Genomic DNA, 16,736 nt, shown 5'->3' on the forward strand with positions numbered 1-16,736 from the left:
TTTACTCATAGATCTGCTTCCAGGATTGGATAGTAGAGAGCTGTGAGCTGCAGCCGAGATTCAGTGACGGGCCCCTCCCGTGGAGCCTAACCCACCTATGGCTCCTGTCCAGTTATGGGATTTGGAAAACAAACGTGGGAAGATGGGGCTCTCTGAGTTGGAAGAGCCCTGGTTAGTGGCTTATGAGGTAGAGAGACACAGTGTGGGATTCCTGATGGATTTTAGTTCCCAAACTCAGCTCCACCTTGGCTCCTTTAACATGAGGCCGTCCTCTATCAGAAAGCGAAGGCACAGGGCAGGTGGAAGGCAGAGCTGGAACTGAGCTGGTTATGTCCACCTGGGCTCAAAGGAAGCTGCAGTTCGATTGACTGTGGAGAGTACATATATTAGATCAGCTGGTAAAATAAAGATATACAGAATCTTGTGGGGTTTTTTCTGTAGTAAGAAAATTATTTTGATGTGTATTTCTATTATTCAATTTGTTCATTTTCTTACTGTGTTAATCAAATAGGAGAGCAATTATAGATGTATACAAACACATATAAATGTGCCATAGACATACATGTGTGTCCATATACATAAATGGTCACTCCCACTAGTGTGGCCAATGGAATGTGTGTTTTGTACTCTGACCCACAACACCAACCCAGTGTGTATACAGGTACCACTGTGAAAATAGGCTGACTCCAAGATGATACACACACATTGGTAAATTCGCAGACCAAACCTGATCAAGTGTAGGAATACACTTAATTCAGAGCCTAAAAACAATGCAGTTAATTAAAATACATTTCAGTGATTTCAGAAACTGTTAACAAGCAAATTACTAGTCTCTGTTGGAAACGAACAGAAATATTTGTTATTAGTATTTTACTCTGCTGTGTTAATAAGAATACTCATGTTCTCACTCATAGGTGGGAATTGAACAGTGAGAACACATGGACACAGGAGGGGGAACATCACACTCTGGGGACTGTTGTGGGGTGGTGGGAGAGGGGAGGGATAGCATTAGGAGATATACCTAATGCTAAATGACGAGTTAATGGGTGCAGCACACCAGCATGGCACATGTATACATATGTAACTAACCTGCACATTGTGCACATGTACCCTAAAACTTAAAGTATAATAATAATAAGAAGAAGAATAAGAATACTTTCAATGACTTTAAAAATTAACTGTTTTGAACTTTTCAAATTGTCAGGAATTTTAAAAAATACATATATCATTAAAAAAATACTCAAAGCTTCCCTCTATCTAAGGGCATGTCTTATTTGCCAGTTGGCAGATGGACCACCACATTTGTAAATAAACGTTTCCTTCCTGTGGGCTGTAACCTCTGCACCATCTTTCTGTTGTTTGTCATTCTCGTACAGAGGTGGTGAATCATAACATTCGCTTGGTGGCTGTTATGTGCTTAGCACTGTGCTAGGTATTGGACATACTGGGCCAGTGAAAGGATCTTTATAAAAGGGAGCTTTTTGAAAATAAATGTATTTAACTTATGCTGATGTCTTTCTTTCAGTTGTCTTTCCAGAAATTAAGACAGGCTGATGTTGAGCCATCCATGCACTCCTACGTAATGTAATTAGTTACCTACCAGAGGGGTGTGGCGGCTGAGTCAGAAGAGGTGTATGGAGCTGTGGGCAGCTTGGGATTTTTGTTTTGTTTTTAAATTCTTTTTTCCCTGTGTGTGTGGGTATGTGTGTCTGTGGTGAGAACATGAAGCTCTACTCTGTTGGTAATTTTCAAGTGTACAGTGTATTGGTACTAACTATAGCCACTTTGATGTTCAGTAGATCTCTTGAATTTATTCCTCTTGTCTAAATGAAATTCTGCATCCTTTTAAAACTCTTTTTAAAAAAACTCTTGAAGCCAACTTGGCTCGTGCTGGGATTGAACAGTTGTTTCTTTAGCACTGTCCATCATATACTGTGATGAACAGGAGGAATATTCTGTCTTGATAGGCAGAGCGATTCTTTAAATAAAGAAATGAACATCTAAAAGAAAATGCTCCTAATTAGTGGTTCTCAAACTGAGGTGTTGACTATCTTGCAGGTGATCTCATCTGTTACAGAAATATTGTTCATAATAACATCATGATGATACTCCACATAACATCTTTATTGTACTTATAGTTTTCCCCTTTTGGCAAAACATCACCATGAATCTAAGTCAATGCTGGTGAGTTGTGTGGAGGTTTTTCATTTGTCTCTTTTTACAAAATCAAGTAGAAGATCATGGGGGAAAGTGGACCAAGAATCGGAAAGGACTAAGAAGCCCTGGTGTGGGAGACCTCTCTGGGATCTTACTGGCCCTAATATGTTCATTATTGGCACGTATTTATTGTGCACAAACCATGAGGTGGTTGAGTGCTGGGATGTAGAGATAAATGATCTGGATGCTACTCTTTATATAAATATCCGTGCAAATCATTGTGCTATAGTGTAGTAGGTGCCTTAATCATGGTAAGATGACTGGGGTTAAGAGCATCTGTGTATTCAGTCTTCACCACTTACCTTCACTTTTGACCTTGGGCAAGTTTCAACTGTGAAATAGAGCCTATAATACTTAGCTTGAGGAGTATTTGTGAGGGTCAAAGAAGCTAATCCAGGCCCATAGCAAGCACCTATGTGCTAGCTATTGACATTATTTTCTGGAAGGTTGCCCTGTCTGTTAACTTGCAGCTGCCATCTGACCATTTCCAATGTGATTAAAGTGGCAAGTCTGGAGTGGAACCAAAAGCTACCGCATGTAGGTGTGAAAATCAAGTTGTGCATGTTTCTGTGTGTTTTTGTTTTTAGCAGGAGTGGTTGAAGATCCCTGTGTGGGGGCGGACTGTCCCAACCGAACTTGCGAGCTGGGCAACGGCAGGGAGCTATGTGGCTGCATCGAGCCACCCCCCTATGGAAATAGTGAGTGACATGGGCCACCTCCCCACCCAGAAAGGCCCCATGGGAGATGCTGCTCTGGGGAACGACCTTGATGCATCCCACTTTGTGAAGCTTTCCCAAATAGTGAAGCTTTCAGGAGCATTTAAGCAGAACAAGGAAGCAATCTGACTGCTTCAAAGTATAGCTACATCCTTTTCTTCAATACATTATAACACACAAATTTGTACATGAATGGAACCAGCCAGTTCCATCTGAGGCCACATTCAACATCAGAAAGGTCCAAATTGATCTTTTAGATGCACAAGGAAATAGGGTATTTTGATGCCAATATGAAATAATTAGGACGAATGTTATTTAAAGCCAGATTTATTTGACCCAAAGCTTTTTGGTCCTGAAGATATATACAACTGAAATGTCTGAAGCAAGCCATAAATAACTAGGACTCCAGGACTTGTTCCTAACTGTAGCTCCCTTGGTGTGGAAATGGCCTTGTCCACTGCCGAGCCTTTCTGGATGGCTGCTTGAGGCAGAACTGCTTTGTCTTCCATCTCTGCTCCCCTTCCTCAACCAAATAACACAGAGGCAGTTGCTAAATTTAACAGCATTCGGGAATGAAAATCTGGTTGACCAAAGGCTCCTTAGGAGGGGACAAGGGCTTCACCTAAACCGATAAAATGTTTTTCTCTGTTTCTGTAGTGCTTTTCAGCCAGTGTTTATGTGCTCAAGAGAAAATGTCAATTGGTGCCTTGCCATGTCAAAAAGCAAGCTCCTAGTGCTCACGTGGGAATCACTAGGGTTCTGCTGAGCTGAATCAGCAGGGGCTTCAGATGTGGTCTGGCCAGTGCTGCTGTCCCTTGGAGGCATGTTCTTCAGCCAGGCCACAATGTGCCAGATTTGGCATGTTCAGTATGCAGCTTACAGAAAAGTAGCTGCCACCAGCAAGGTGGGGGAAGACCTGGGTTTGTAAAGAAAAGACAGAAGACACTTTATTAGCATTTTTATCCTTTTAAAAAGGCTCTGCTAATGCCCAGGTTACTGCTTTGAATGAATTCATATGCTCATTTGGTCTGATCAAAGCATAATTAGAAATGCTGCAGCCTTGGAGTGGAGATCATTTGCCTCTTCTAAAGGAGAATGGAAATGGGATGCTTTGCTCCCACTCCTGCAGCAAGACCGACTCCACTGATTTGCCTTTTGTAATAACTGTTCCCACAGACTCACATGACATTATCGATGCAGAGGTGACCTGCAAAGCAGCCCAAATGGAAGTGTCCATATCTAAGTGCAAGCTCTTCCAGCTCGGTTTTGAGAGGGAGGGCGTGAGGATCAATGACAGACAGTGCACCGGCATCGAGGGGGAAGATTTTATCTCCTTTCAGATCAACAACACCAAAGGGAATTGTGGAAACATTGTGCAGGTGAGAAAAGCAGCAGGAAAGAGCACCTGGCAGAGGCAGCGACAGCTTCGAGTGTTTGCACATTTATTGTCCTGAAAACCAACTTCAGGGTGATCTGCTTAGAAATATGCTCCTTAGAAAACAGCAATAGGCATGTGCGACATGAAAGACAGAAAGAGCAGTCATCATTTGATGCTAAGTGATTGACGGAGTTGAAAGAGTGATGTGTTTTTTCCTTGGTTTGGGATGCCTTCTGTGGTTCTTTCTCCTGTATATGGACAGGATTGTGTCTTCTTTTCTGCTTCTATTGCTCTTTGAGGCGAATACATATAGGCTTAGCTATTTCAGGGGGTAAGGGAGTCCCGAACCTCATTTAACAGGTGGCTTCAGGCCGAGTGCTATGGCTCATGCCTGTAATCCCAGCACTTTGGGAGGCCAAGGCAGAAGGACTGCTAGAGGCCAGGAATTCAAGACCGGCCCAGGCAACATCGCAAGACCCTGTCTCTATTTTAAAACAATCTAAAAATTAGCTGGGTGTGGTGACAGTGCCTGTAGTTGTGTCTACTTCGAAGGCTGACATGGGAGGATCATAAGCCCAGGAGTTCAAGGCTGCAGTGAGCTATGAATGTACCATGGCACTCCAGCCTGGGTGATAGTGAGACCCTGTTGCTAAAAACAAAACAAAAAAACAGCTGGCTTCAGAAATATAGTGAGGTCCCAACTTTTAATGTCAGATTATCCAATGTATACGTTAGCAAAGTATCCTGTTTCTCTTCTTTTTCCATCTTGCTCTGTGTCTTCTATTCATGGCTCTATTCCTTAAAACTTTTACCAGAGGCTGAAAGGAGTAAGGAGGTGAAACTTGCACTTGTTCATGTTGGTCCTTGTAGGCATGTCTGGTGATGGATTTGGTGGAGAAGAGATTTTGAATTAAGCATTGAAAAAGAAGATTTCTATTACCCAGCAATGGCAATAGTTCATGCTATTCCTAGCTTGGGGTCCCACAGATAAGTGGGGTCTGGTAGTGGTTAGAATTCTGTAGTAGATGAAATTACCTTCCACGGGTATTCAAGGTTATCAGACTGAAGGGTGCTGCTGATATCTATTGTAATACTTTTTTCCCCCAAGTAAATGCTAAGGCTAGCTCCATGCTGATTTATACTGGCCTCTAAATTATGTATGGAAGGAAGCCATTTCTCCACTTTCAGGGATATGGATTTGATATGCAAGCTACATACTCACTCCCAGATGTAACGATTTCTGACTTCCCCTTGTTCTGCAGTCCAATGGCACGCATATCATGTATAAAAACACACTCTGGATCGAAAGCGCCAACAACACTGGCAACATCATCACCAGGGACCGCACGATCAATGTGGAATTTTCATGTGCTTATGAGCTGGATATCAAGATCTCCTTGGATTCTGTTGTGAAGCCTATGCTAAGGTAAGGTGTCTCCTGGGCTGTGCACATTGCTTTTTCTATTCCTTGACAGTTAAGTTTAGCATAATCAAAATTGCTAGCATTTGTCTTTGATGCCCTAGGAAAAACATAATTCACGTTTCTTGAGCCTAAATGCTTTCAACCAGCATTGTTCAATAGAACTCTCTGTGATGATGGAAATATTCCATCTGTACTGTTTAATGTGGTGGCTACATGTGGCTGCTCAGCACTTGAAATGTGGCTCAGGGGGCTGCGGAATTGAATTTTTAATTTTATTTAATTTCATTTCATTTAAATGTAAATTGCCCCATGTGGCTAGCAGGTACTGTATTGGACAGCACAGCCTTAGACTTTGCTACTACGTGCTTTGCTTTCCCTCTGCATTCTCAGCCTGAAAAATGGTAGGTAATTGAATAGGTAACATTGTTTTGGGTTCCTGTCTCATAATTGTTTCCGTTTTAGTGTAATTAACCTGACAGTTCCAACCCAAGAAGGCAGCTTCATCACCAAGATGGCTCTCTATAAAAACGCCTCCTACAAACATCCTTACCGCCAGGGTGAAGTAGTGTTGACGACTCGAGATGTGCTGTATGTAGGGGTTTTTGTGGTTGGAGCTGACGCCACACATTTAATCCTAACACTCAACAAATGCTATGCCACACCCACCCGAGATAGCAATGATAAGCTCCGATATTTCATCATTGAAGGAGGGTGAGTAGCCTCTTTATAGACAACATCCTCAGAGCTTCAGGTATAATATTGTCCTCATAATTTTTTAAGGAAGGGAATGGAAACTAATATTTGTTGGCTGCCTACAAGGCCAGAATTTTGCGTTTATTAGTTCATCTAATTCTCAAGACAACCTATGAGGTAGATATTATAAGCCTCATTTTACAGACAATCAAGTAACTTGCCTAAAGTCACACAGAAATATAGTGGTAGGTACCCCACGTCCATGTGGCATTAACTACAGATGCTTTATTCTCAAAGTGGGGATTCTGTGCTGTTTACTTTGAACTTCAATTTGGGAAGAATGTGGAATTCTGCAAATGAAAGAATATAATGACAATAACCACAGGTTAATGAACAAGGCATCTATAAAAATAAAAAAGAAGTTAACCTAATAGCCTGTAGACTCAACAAGTTTCCTTTTACTCACCACTGTATGCTTACCACTTAGTATATTTCCTGAAACATAGAGATTACACAACAAAAATTCTTGAATGAATGAATGAATGAATGAGAAGAAAAGACTGTAGACCAACCACAATAATTATCTTTATTAAAAACAAAAATACTTTCTGGTTACATTAGACAGTTTACATTTATTGCAATAGATTTTATAACAATTCATTTTAACAGCTTTATTGCAAAGATAATTTATAATACAATTTACTTGCTTTAAGTGTAAAAATCAATGGTTTTTGGTAAATTTGCAGAGAATTGCAAGTATCACCATAATCTAATTTTAGAACATTTTTGTCACTCCAATAGTTACTATTTATATGAATTTCTTTTAAAAATGTATTGATACATTTACATATTTATGGAATAGATGTGATATTTTGACACATGCATTAAATGTGTTGTGCTCAGATCAGGGAATTTAGGATATCTATCACCTTGAATATGTAGCTTTCCTTTGTGTGGGGCATTTCAAATCTTCTCTTCTGGCTATTTTGAAATATACAATAAATTGTTGTTAACTATAGTCACCCTACTGTGCTATTGAACACTAGAACTTATTCCTTTTATCTAAATGCACGTTTGTAGCCATTAACCAACCTCTCTTCATCCCAGCTTCTTTCCCAGCCTCTGGTAACTATCAGTCTACTCTGTACTTCCATGAAATCAACTTTTTAAGCTCCCACATGTGAGTGAGAACCTGAGATATTTGTCTTTCCCTGCCTGGCTTATTTCACTTAACATAATGACTTCCAGTTCTGACCATGTTGTTGCAAATGATAGGATTTCATTTCTTTTTAAGGCTGAATAGTATTCCCTTGTGTATATATATCACATTTTCTTTATCCATTCATCCATTGATGTATACTTAGGTTGATTCCATATCTTGGCTATTGTTAATAGTGCTGCAATAAACATGGAAGTGTAGGTATTCTTTTGATATACTAATTTCCTTTCCTTTGGATAAATACCCAGTAGTGGCCTTGCTGGATCATGTGGGAGTTCTATTTTTAGTGGGGTTTTTTTGTTTTGTTTTGTTTTGTTTTGCATGTGTGTGTGCGTGTGAAACCTCTGTAGTGTTTCCCATAATGGCTGTACTCATTTCTATTCCCACCAGTAGTGTAGAAGAGTTCCCCTTTCTCCATATCCTCACTAGCATTTGTTACTTTTTGTCTTTTTAATAGTAGCCATTTTTACTGGCATGACATGATATCTCATTGTGGTTTTGATTTTTATTTCCCTGATGATTAGTAACGTTGAGCATTGTTTTTTCATATACCTGTTGGCCATTTGTATGTCTTCTTTTGAGAAATATTTGTGTAAATCCTTTGCCCAGTTTTTAAAGAAATTATTTGTTTTCTTGCTCTTGAGTTGTTTGAGTTTCTTGCATATTCTGGATACTAATCGCTTGTTGGATGAATAGTTTGCAAATATTTTCTTTTATTCAACAGGTCGTCTCTTCATTTTGTTGATTGATTTCTTTGCTGTGTAGAGACTTTTTAGTTTAATATAGTCCCATTTGTCTATTTTGGCTTTGTCGCTTGGGCTTTTGAAATCTTACCCATAAAATATTTGCCTCAACTAATGATGAAGCATGTTCACTTTGTTTTCTTCTAGTAGCTTTATAGTTTCTGGTTGCACATTTAAATCTTTAATCCTCTTTGAGTTGATTTTTGTTTATGGTGAGACACAGGGGTATAATTTAATTCTCCTGCATATGGATATCCAGTTTTCTCAGCACCAGTTTTTGAAGAGAGCATCCTTTCCCCAATGTATGTTCTTGACGTCTTTGTTGAAAATCAGTTGGCTGTAAATACATGGATTTATTTCTGAGTTCTGTTTTGTTACACTGCTCTATGTGTCTGTTTTTATGCCAATACCATGCTGTTTTGGCTACTATAGCTTCACACTATACTTAAAAGTCAGGTAGTGTGACGTCTCCAGCTTTGTTCTTTTTAGTGAGTATTGCTTGGGCTATTCAGGGTCTATTGTGGCTTTATACAAATTTTAGGAGTTTTTTCCTATTTCTGTGAAGAATTTCATTGGTGTATTGATAGGGATTGCATTTGATCTGTGGGTTTTTTGTGAGTAGTATGGTCACCTTAACAATTTTAATTCTCCCAATCCATAAGCATGAGATATCTTTCCATTTGTTTGTCCTCTTCATTTTCTTCCATCAGCGTTTTGTAATTTTCCTTGTAGAGATCTTTCACTTGGTTAAATTTATTCCTAGATTTCTCATTTTTTTGTAGGTATTAGAAATGAGATTGCCTTCTTCATTTATTTTGCTGCTAGTTCATTATTGGTGTATAAAAATGCTACTGATTTTTGCATGTTGTTTTTATGTCCTGCAACTTTACTGAATTTGTTTATCTGTTCTAAGAGTTTTTGATTGAGTCTTTAGGTTTTTCTGTATATAAGATCATGTTATCTGCAAAGGGACAGTTTGACTTTCTGTTTCCCAGTCTGGATGTCTTTTATTTTTCTCTCTTGCTTGATTGAACTGGCTAGGATTTCTAGTACTATGTTAATAGGAATGATGAGAGTGAGCATCCAGGAATTGTTCCAGTACTTTCAGCTTTTCTCCATTCAGTATGATATTACCTGTGGGTTTGTCATATATGACCTTCATTATGTTGAGACATGTTCCTTCTGTGCCTAATTTTTTGAGAATTTTTATCATAAAGGGACATTGAATTTTATCAAATGCTTTTTGTGCACCTATTCAGATAATCATATGGTTTTATTGTTCATTCTTTTTTTATTTTATTTTATTATTATACTTTAAGTTTTAGGGTACATGTGCACAATGTGCAGGTTAGTTACATATGTATACATGTGCCATGCTGGTGTGCTGCACCCATTAACTCGTCATTTAGCATTAGGTATATCTCCTAAAGCTATCCCTCCCCCCTCTCCCCACCCCACAACAGTCCCCAGAGTGTGACGTTCCCCTTCCTGGGTCCATGTGTTCTCATTGTTCAATTCCCACCTATGAGTGAGAATATGCGGTGTTTGGTTTTTTGTTCTTGTGATAGTTTACTGAGAATGATGATTTCCAATTTCATCCATGTCCCTACAAAGGACATGAACTCATCATTTTTCATGGCTACATAGTATTCCATGGTGTATATGTGCCACATTTTCTTAATCCAGTCTATCATTGTTGGACATTTGGGTTGGTTCCAAGTCTTTGCTATTGTGAATAGTGCCGCAATAAACATACATGTGCATGTGTCTTTATAGCAGCATGATTTATAGTCCTTTGGGTATATACCCAGTAATGGGATGGCTGGGTCAAATGGTATTTCTAGTTCTAGATCCCTGAGGAATCGCCACACTGACTTCCACAACGGTTGAACTAGTTTACAGTCCCACCAACAGTGTAAAAGTGTTCCTATTTCTCCACATCCTCTCCAGCACCTGTTGTTTCCTGACTTTTTAATGATTGCCATTCTAACTGGTGTGAGATGGTATCTCATTGTGGTTTTGATTTGCATTTCTCTGATGGCCAGTGATGGTGAGCATTTTTTCATGTGTTTTTTGGCTGCATAAATGTCTTCTTTTGAGAAGTGTCTGTTCATGTCCTTTGCCCACTTTTTGATGGGGTTGTTTGTTTTTTTCTTGTAAATTTGTTTGAGTTCATTGTAGATTCTGGATATTAGCCCTTTGTCAGATGAGTAGGTTGCGAAAATTTTCTCCCATTTTGTAGGTTGCCTGTTCACTCTGATGGTAGTTTCTTTTGCTGTGCAGAAGCTCTTTAGTTTAATTAGATCCCATTTGTCAATTTTGGCTTTTGTTGCCATTGCTTTTGGTGTTTTAGACATGAAGTCCTTGCCCATGCCTATGTCCTGAATGGTAAAGCCTAGGTTTTCTTCTAGGGTTTTTATGGTTTTAGGTCTAACGTTTAAGTCTTTAATCCATCTTGAATTAATTTTTGTATAAGGTGTAAGGAAGGGATCCAGTTTCAGCTTTCTACATATGGCTAGCCAGTTTTCCCAGCACCATTTATTAAATAGGGAATCCTTTCCCCATTGCTTGTTTTTCTCAGGTTTGTCAAAGATCAGATAGTTGTAGATATGCGGCGTTATTTCTGAGGGCTCTGTTCTGTTCCATTGATCTATATCTCTGTTTTGGTACCAGTACCATGCTGTTTTGGTTACTGTAGCCTTGGAGTATAGTTTGAAGTCAGGTAGCGTGATGCCTCCAGCTTTGTTCTTTTGGCTTAGGATTGACTTGGCGATGTGGGCTCTTTTTTGGTTCCATATGAACTTTAAAGTAGTTTTTTCCAATTCTGTGAAGAAAGTCATTGGTAGCTTGATGGGGATGGCATTGAATCTATAAATTACCTTGGGCAGTATGGCCATTTTCATGATATTGATTCTTCCTACCCATGAGCATGGAATGTTCTTCCATTTGTTTGTATCCTCTTTTATTTCCTTGAGCAGTGGTTTGTAGTTCTCCTTGAAGAGGTCCTTCACGTCCCTTGTAAGTTGGATTCCTAGGTATTTTGTTCTCTTTGAAGCAATTGTGAATGGGAGTTCACTCATGATTTGGCTCTCTGTTTGTCTGTTATTGGTGTATAAGAATGCTTATGATTTTTGTACATTGATTTTGTATCCTGAGACTTTGCTGAAGTTGCTTATGAGCTTAAGGAGATTTTGGGCTGAGACAATGGGGTTTTCTAGATATACAATCATGTCATCTGCAAACAGGGACAATTTGTCTTCCTCTTTTCCTAATTGAATACCCTTTATTTCCTTCTCCTGCCTAATTGCCCTGGCCAGAACTTCCAACACTATGTTGAATAGGAGTGGTGAGAGAGGGCATCCCTGTCTTGTGCCCGTTTTCAAAGGGAATGCTTCCAGTTTTTGCCCATTCAGTATGATACTGGCTGTGGGTTTGTCATAGATAGCTCTTATTATTTTGAGATATGTCCCTCAATACCTAATTTATTGAGAGTTTTTAGCATGAAGGGTTGTTGAATTTTGTCAAAGGCCTTTTCTGCATCTATTGAGATAATCATGTGGTTTTTGTCTTTCGTTCTGTTTATATGCTGGATTACATTTATTGATTTACCTATATTGAACCAGCCTTGCATCCCAGGGATGAAGCCAACTTGATCATGGTGGATAAGCTTTTTGATGTGCTGCTGGATTCGGTTTGCCAGTATTTTATTGAGGATTTTTGCATCAATGTTCTTCAAGGATATTGGTCTAAAATTCTCTTTTTTGGTTGTGTCTCTGCCCGGCTTTGGTATCAGGATGATGCTGTCCTCATAAAATGAGTTAGGGAGGATTCCCTCTTTTTCTATTGATTGGAATAGTTTCAGAAGGAATGGTACCAGTTCCTCCTTGTACTTCTGGTAGAATTCAGCTGTGAATCCATCTGGTCCTGGACTCTTTTTGGTTGGTAAGCTATTGATTATTTCCACAATTTCAGAGCCTGTTACTGGTCTGTTCAGAGATCCAACTTCTTCCTGGTTTAGTCTTGGGAGGATGTATGTGTCGAGGAATTTATCCATTTCTTCTAGATTTTCTAGTTTATTTGCATAGAGCTGTTTGTAGTATTCTCTGATGGTAGTTTGTATTTCTATGGGATTGGTGGTGATATCCCCTTTATCATTTTTTATTGCATCTATTTGATTTTTCTCTCTTTTCTTCTTTATTAGTCTTGCTAGTGGTCTATCAATTTTGTTGATCCTTTCAAAAAAACAGCTCCTGGATTCATTAATTTTTTGAAGGGTTTTTTTGTGTCTCTAATTCCTTCAGTTCTGCTCTGATTTTAGTTATTTCTTGCCTTCTGCTAGCTTTTGAATGTGTTTGCTCTTGCTTTTCTAGTTCTTTTAATTGTGATGTTAGGGTGTCAATTTTGGATCTTTCCTGCTTTTTCTTGTGGGCATTTAGTGCTATAAATTTCCCTCTACACACTGCTTTGAGTGTGTCCCAGAGATTCTGGTATGTTGTGTCTTTATTCTCATTGGTTTCAAAGAACATCTTTATTTCTGCCTTCATTTCGTTATGTACCCAGTAGTCGTTCAGGAGCAGGTTGTTCAGTTTCCATGTAGTTGAGCGGTTTTGAGTGAGTTTCTTAATCCTGAGTTCTAGTTTGATTGCACTGTGGTCTGAGAGACAGTTTGTTATAATTTCTGTTCTTTTACATTTGCTGAGGAGAGCTTTACTTCCAACTATGTGGTCAATTTTGGAATAGGTGTGGTGTGGTGCTGAAAAGAATGTATGTTCTGTTGATTTGGGGTGGAGAGTTCTGTAGATGTCTATTAGGTCTGCTTGGTGCAGAGCTGAGTTCAATTCCTAGGTATCCTTGTTAACTTTCTGTCTCGTTGATCTGTCTAATGTTGACAGTGGGGTGTTAAAGTCTCCCATTATTATTGTGTGGGAGTCTAAGTCTCTTTGTAGGTCACTCAGGACTTGCTTTATGAATCTGGGTGCTCCTGTATTGGGTGCATATATATTTAGGATACTTAGCTCTTCTTGTTGAATTGATCCCTTTACCATTATGTAATGGCCTTCTTTGTCTCTTTTGATCTTTGTTGGTTTAAAGTCTGTTTTATCAGAGACTAGGATTGCAACCCCTGCCTTTTTTTTTTTTTCCATTTGCTTGGTAGATCTTCCTCCATCCTTTTATTTTGAGCCTATGTGTGTCTCTGCATGTGAGATGGGTTTCCTGAATACAGCACACTGATGGGTCTTGACTCTTTATCCAATTTGCCAGTCTGTGTCTTTTAATTGGAGCAGTTAGTCCATTTACATTTAAAGTTAATATCGTTATGTGTGAATTTGATCCTGTCATTATGATGTTAGCTGGTTATTTTGCTTGTTAGTTGATGCAGTTTCTTCCTAGCCTTGATGGTCTTTACAATTTGGCATGTTTTTGCAGTGGCTGGTACCGGTTGTTCCTTTCCATGTTTAGTGCTTCCTTCAGGAGCTCTTTTAGGGCAGGCCTGGTGGTGACAAAATCTCTCAGCATTTGCTTGTCTGTAAAGTATTTTATTTCTCCTTCACTTATGAAGCTTAGTTTGGCTGGATATGAAATTCTGGGTTGAAAATTCTTTTCTTTAAGAATGTCGAATATTGGCCCCCACTCTCTTCTGGCTTGTAGAGTTTCTGCCAAGAGATCTGCTGTTAGTCTGATGGGCTTCCCTTTGTGGGTAACCTGACCTTTCTCTCTGGCTGCCCTTAACATTTTTTCCTTCATTTCAGCTTTGGTGAATCTGACAATTATGTGTCTTGGAGTTGCTCTTCTCGAGGAGTATCTTTGTGGCGTTCTCTGTATTTCCTGAATCTGAATCTTGGCCTGCCTTGCTAGATTGGGGAAGTTCTCCTGGATAATATCCTGCAGAGTATTTTCCAACTTGGTTCCATTCTTCCCATCACTTTCAGGTACACCAATCAGACGTAGATTTGGTCTTTTCACGTAGTCCCACATTTCTTGGAGGCTTTGTTCATTTCTTTTTCTTCTTTTTTCTCTAAACTTCCCTTCTTGCTTCATTTCATTCATTTCATCTTCCATCACTGATACCCTTTCTTCCAGTTGATCACATCAGCTCCTGAGGCTTCTGCATTCTTCACGTAGTTCTCGAGCCTTGGCTTTCAGCTCCGTCAGCTCCTTTAAGCACTTCTCTGTATTGGTTATTCTAGTTATACATTCGTCTACATTTTTTTCAGTTTTCAACTTCTTTGCCTTTGGTTTGAATTTCCTCCTGTAGCTCGGAGTAGTTTGATTGTCTGAAGCCTTCTTCTCTCAACTCATCAAAGTCATTCTCTGTCCAGCTTTGTTCCGTTGCTGGTGAGGAGCTGCGTTCCTTTGGAGGAGGAAAGGCACTCTGCTTTTTAGAGTTTCCAGTTTTTCTGCTCTGTTTTTTCCCCGTCTTTGTGGTTTTATCTACTTTTGGTCTTTGATGATGGTGATGTACAGATGGGTTTTTGGTGTGGATGTCCTTTCTGTTTGTTAGTTTTCCTTTTAACAGACAGGACCCTCAGCTGCAGGTCTGTTGGAGTTTGCTAGAGGTCCACTCCAGACCCTGTTTGCCTGGGTACCAGCAGCGGTGGCTGCAGAACAGATTTTCGTGAACCACAAATGCTGCTGTCTGATCGTTCCTCTGGAAGTTTTGTCTCAGAGGAGTACGCGGCCGTGTGAGGTGTCAGTCTGCCCCTACTTGGGGGTGCCTCCCAGTTAGGCTGCTCGGGGGTCAGGGGTCAGGGACCCACTTGAGGAGGCAGTCTGCCTGTTCTCAGATCTCCAGCTGCGTGCTGGGGGAACCACTGCTCCCTTCAAAGCTGTCAGACAGGGACATTTAAGTCTGCAGTGGTTACTGCTGTCTTTTTGTTTGTCTGTGCCCTGCCCCCAGAGGTGGAGCCTACAGAGGCAGGCAGGCCTCCTTGAGCTGTGGTGGGCTCCACCCAGTTCCAGCTTCCCGGCTGCTTTGTTTACCTAAGCAAGCCTGGGCAATGGCGGGCGCCCCTCCCCCAGCCTTGCTGCTGCCTTGCAGTTTGATCTCAGACTGCTGTGCTACCAATCAGCGAGACTCCGTGGGCATAGGACCCTCCGAGCCATGTGTGGGATATAATCTCCTGGTGCGCTGTGTTTTAAGCCCGTCGGAAAAGCGCAGTATTGGGGTGGGAGTGACCCGATTTTCCAGGTGCTGTCTGTCACCCCTTTCTTTGACTAGGAAAGGGAACTCCCTGACCCCTTGCACTTCCCGAGTGAGGCAATGCCTCGCCCTGCTTCGGCTCGTGCATGGTGCGCTGCACCCACTGTCCTGCGGCCACTGTCTGGCACTCCCTAGTGAGATGAACCCAGTACCTCAGATGGAAATGCAGAAATCACCCGTCTTCTGCGTTGCTCACGCTGGGAGCTGTAGAGTGGAGCTGTTCCTATTCAGCCATCTTGGCTCCCAACTGTTCTATTGTTCATTGTTATGTGATATATGACATTTATTGATTTGTATATATTGAAACATTCTTGCATCCCTGGAATAAATCCTGCTTGATCATGGTGTATTATCTTTTTGATGTGTTGTTAGATTCAGTTTGCTAGTATTTTGTTGAGGATTTTTGCATCTATGTTTAGATATTGGCTTGTAGTTAGTGTGTGTGTGTGTGTGTGTGTGTGTGTGTGGTGTCCTGGTCTAGTTTTGATATCAGGGTAATGCTAGTCTTGTAGAATGAGCTAGGAAGAATCCCCAAATTCCTTCATCTTCAGTTTTTTTGAAACAGTTTAGGAAGCATTGGTATTAGTTCTTCTTTGTAAGTATGGTAGAATTTAGCAGTAAAGACAACTAGTCCTGGACTTTTCTTTGCTGAGAGACATTTTGTTCCTGATTCAATCTTGTTATTAGTTATTGGTCTGTTCAGGTTTTCTATCTCTTCCTGGTTCAACCTTGGTAGGTTGTATGTGTCCAAGAATCTATCCATTTTCTGTAGGTTTTACAAAGTGTATAGTTGTTCATAACAGTCTGTAATGATTCTTTGTATTTCTGTGGTATCAGTAGTATTATCTTCTTTTTTATTTCTGATTTTACTTGGGTTTTCTCTCTTTTTTCCCCTTAAGTTAGTCTAACTGGTGCTTTATCATTTTGTTATCTTTTAAAAAACCAAATTTACATTTCATTGATTCTTTGCTTGTTTTGATCTCTACTTTATTTAGCTCTGGCCTAATCTTTATTATATTTTTCCTTCTACTAATTTTGGATTTAATTTTCTACTTTTTTGATGTAGGTGTATATTGCAATAAATTTTCCTCTTAGCACTCTTTTTTGTTGTATCTCACATGTTTTGGTATGTTCTGTTTCCCTTTT

General features: G+C 39.9%; 1 protein-coding gene across 3 annotated transcripts in view; it reads left to right on the top strand.

The window, feature by feature from the left end:
- Nucleotides 1-16,736, top strand: part of LOC101149677 (tubulin-specific chaperone cofactor E-like protein) — a 166,364-nt gene that overhangs the window by 138,278 nt on the left and 11,350 nt on the right. For 2 of the 3 annotated variants that reach the window (XM_019035734.4, XM_063693610.1), the window contains 4 exons: nucleotides 2,805-2,915; nucleotides 4,110-4,312; nucleotides 5,574-5,737; nucleotides 6,197-6,445. In XM_019035734.4, coding sequence (XP_018891279.3) covers nucleotides 2,805-2,915; nucleotides 4,110-4,312; nucleotides 5,574-5,737; nucleotides 6,197-6,445 — 727 coding nt within the window. Of the gene's footprint in view, nucleotides 1-2,804; nucleotides 2,916-4,109; nucleotides 4,313-5,573; nucleotides 5,738-6,196; nucleotides 6,446-16,736 lie in introns of those variants that run through there. The other variant, XM_063693611.1, reaches the window with a different exon arrangement.

The sequence above is a fragment of the Gorilla gorilla genome, chromosome 9, assembly GCF_029281585.2.
Source record: "Gorilla gorilla gorilla isolate KB3781 chromosome 9, NHGRI_mGorGor1-v2.1_pri, whole genome shotgun sequence".
Lineage (NCBI taxonomy): Eukaryota > Metazoa > Chordata > Mammalia > Primates > Hominidae > Gorilla > Gorilla gorilla.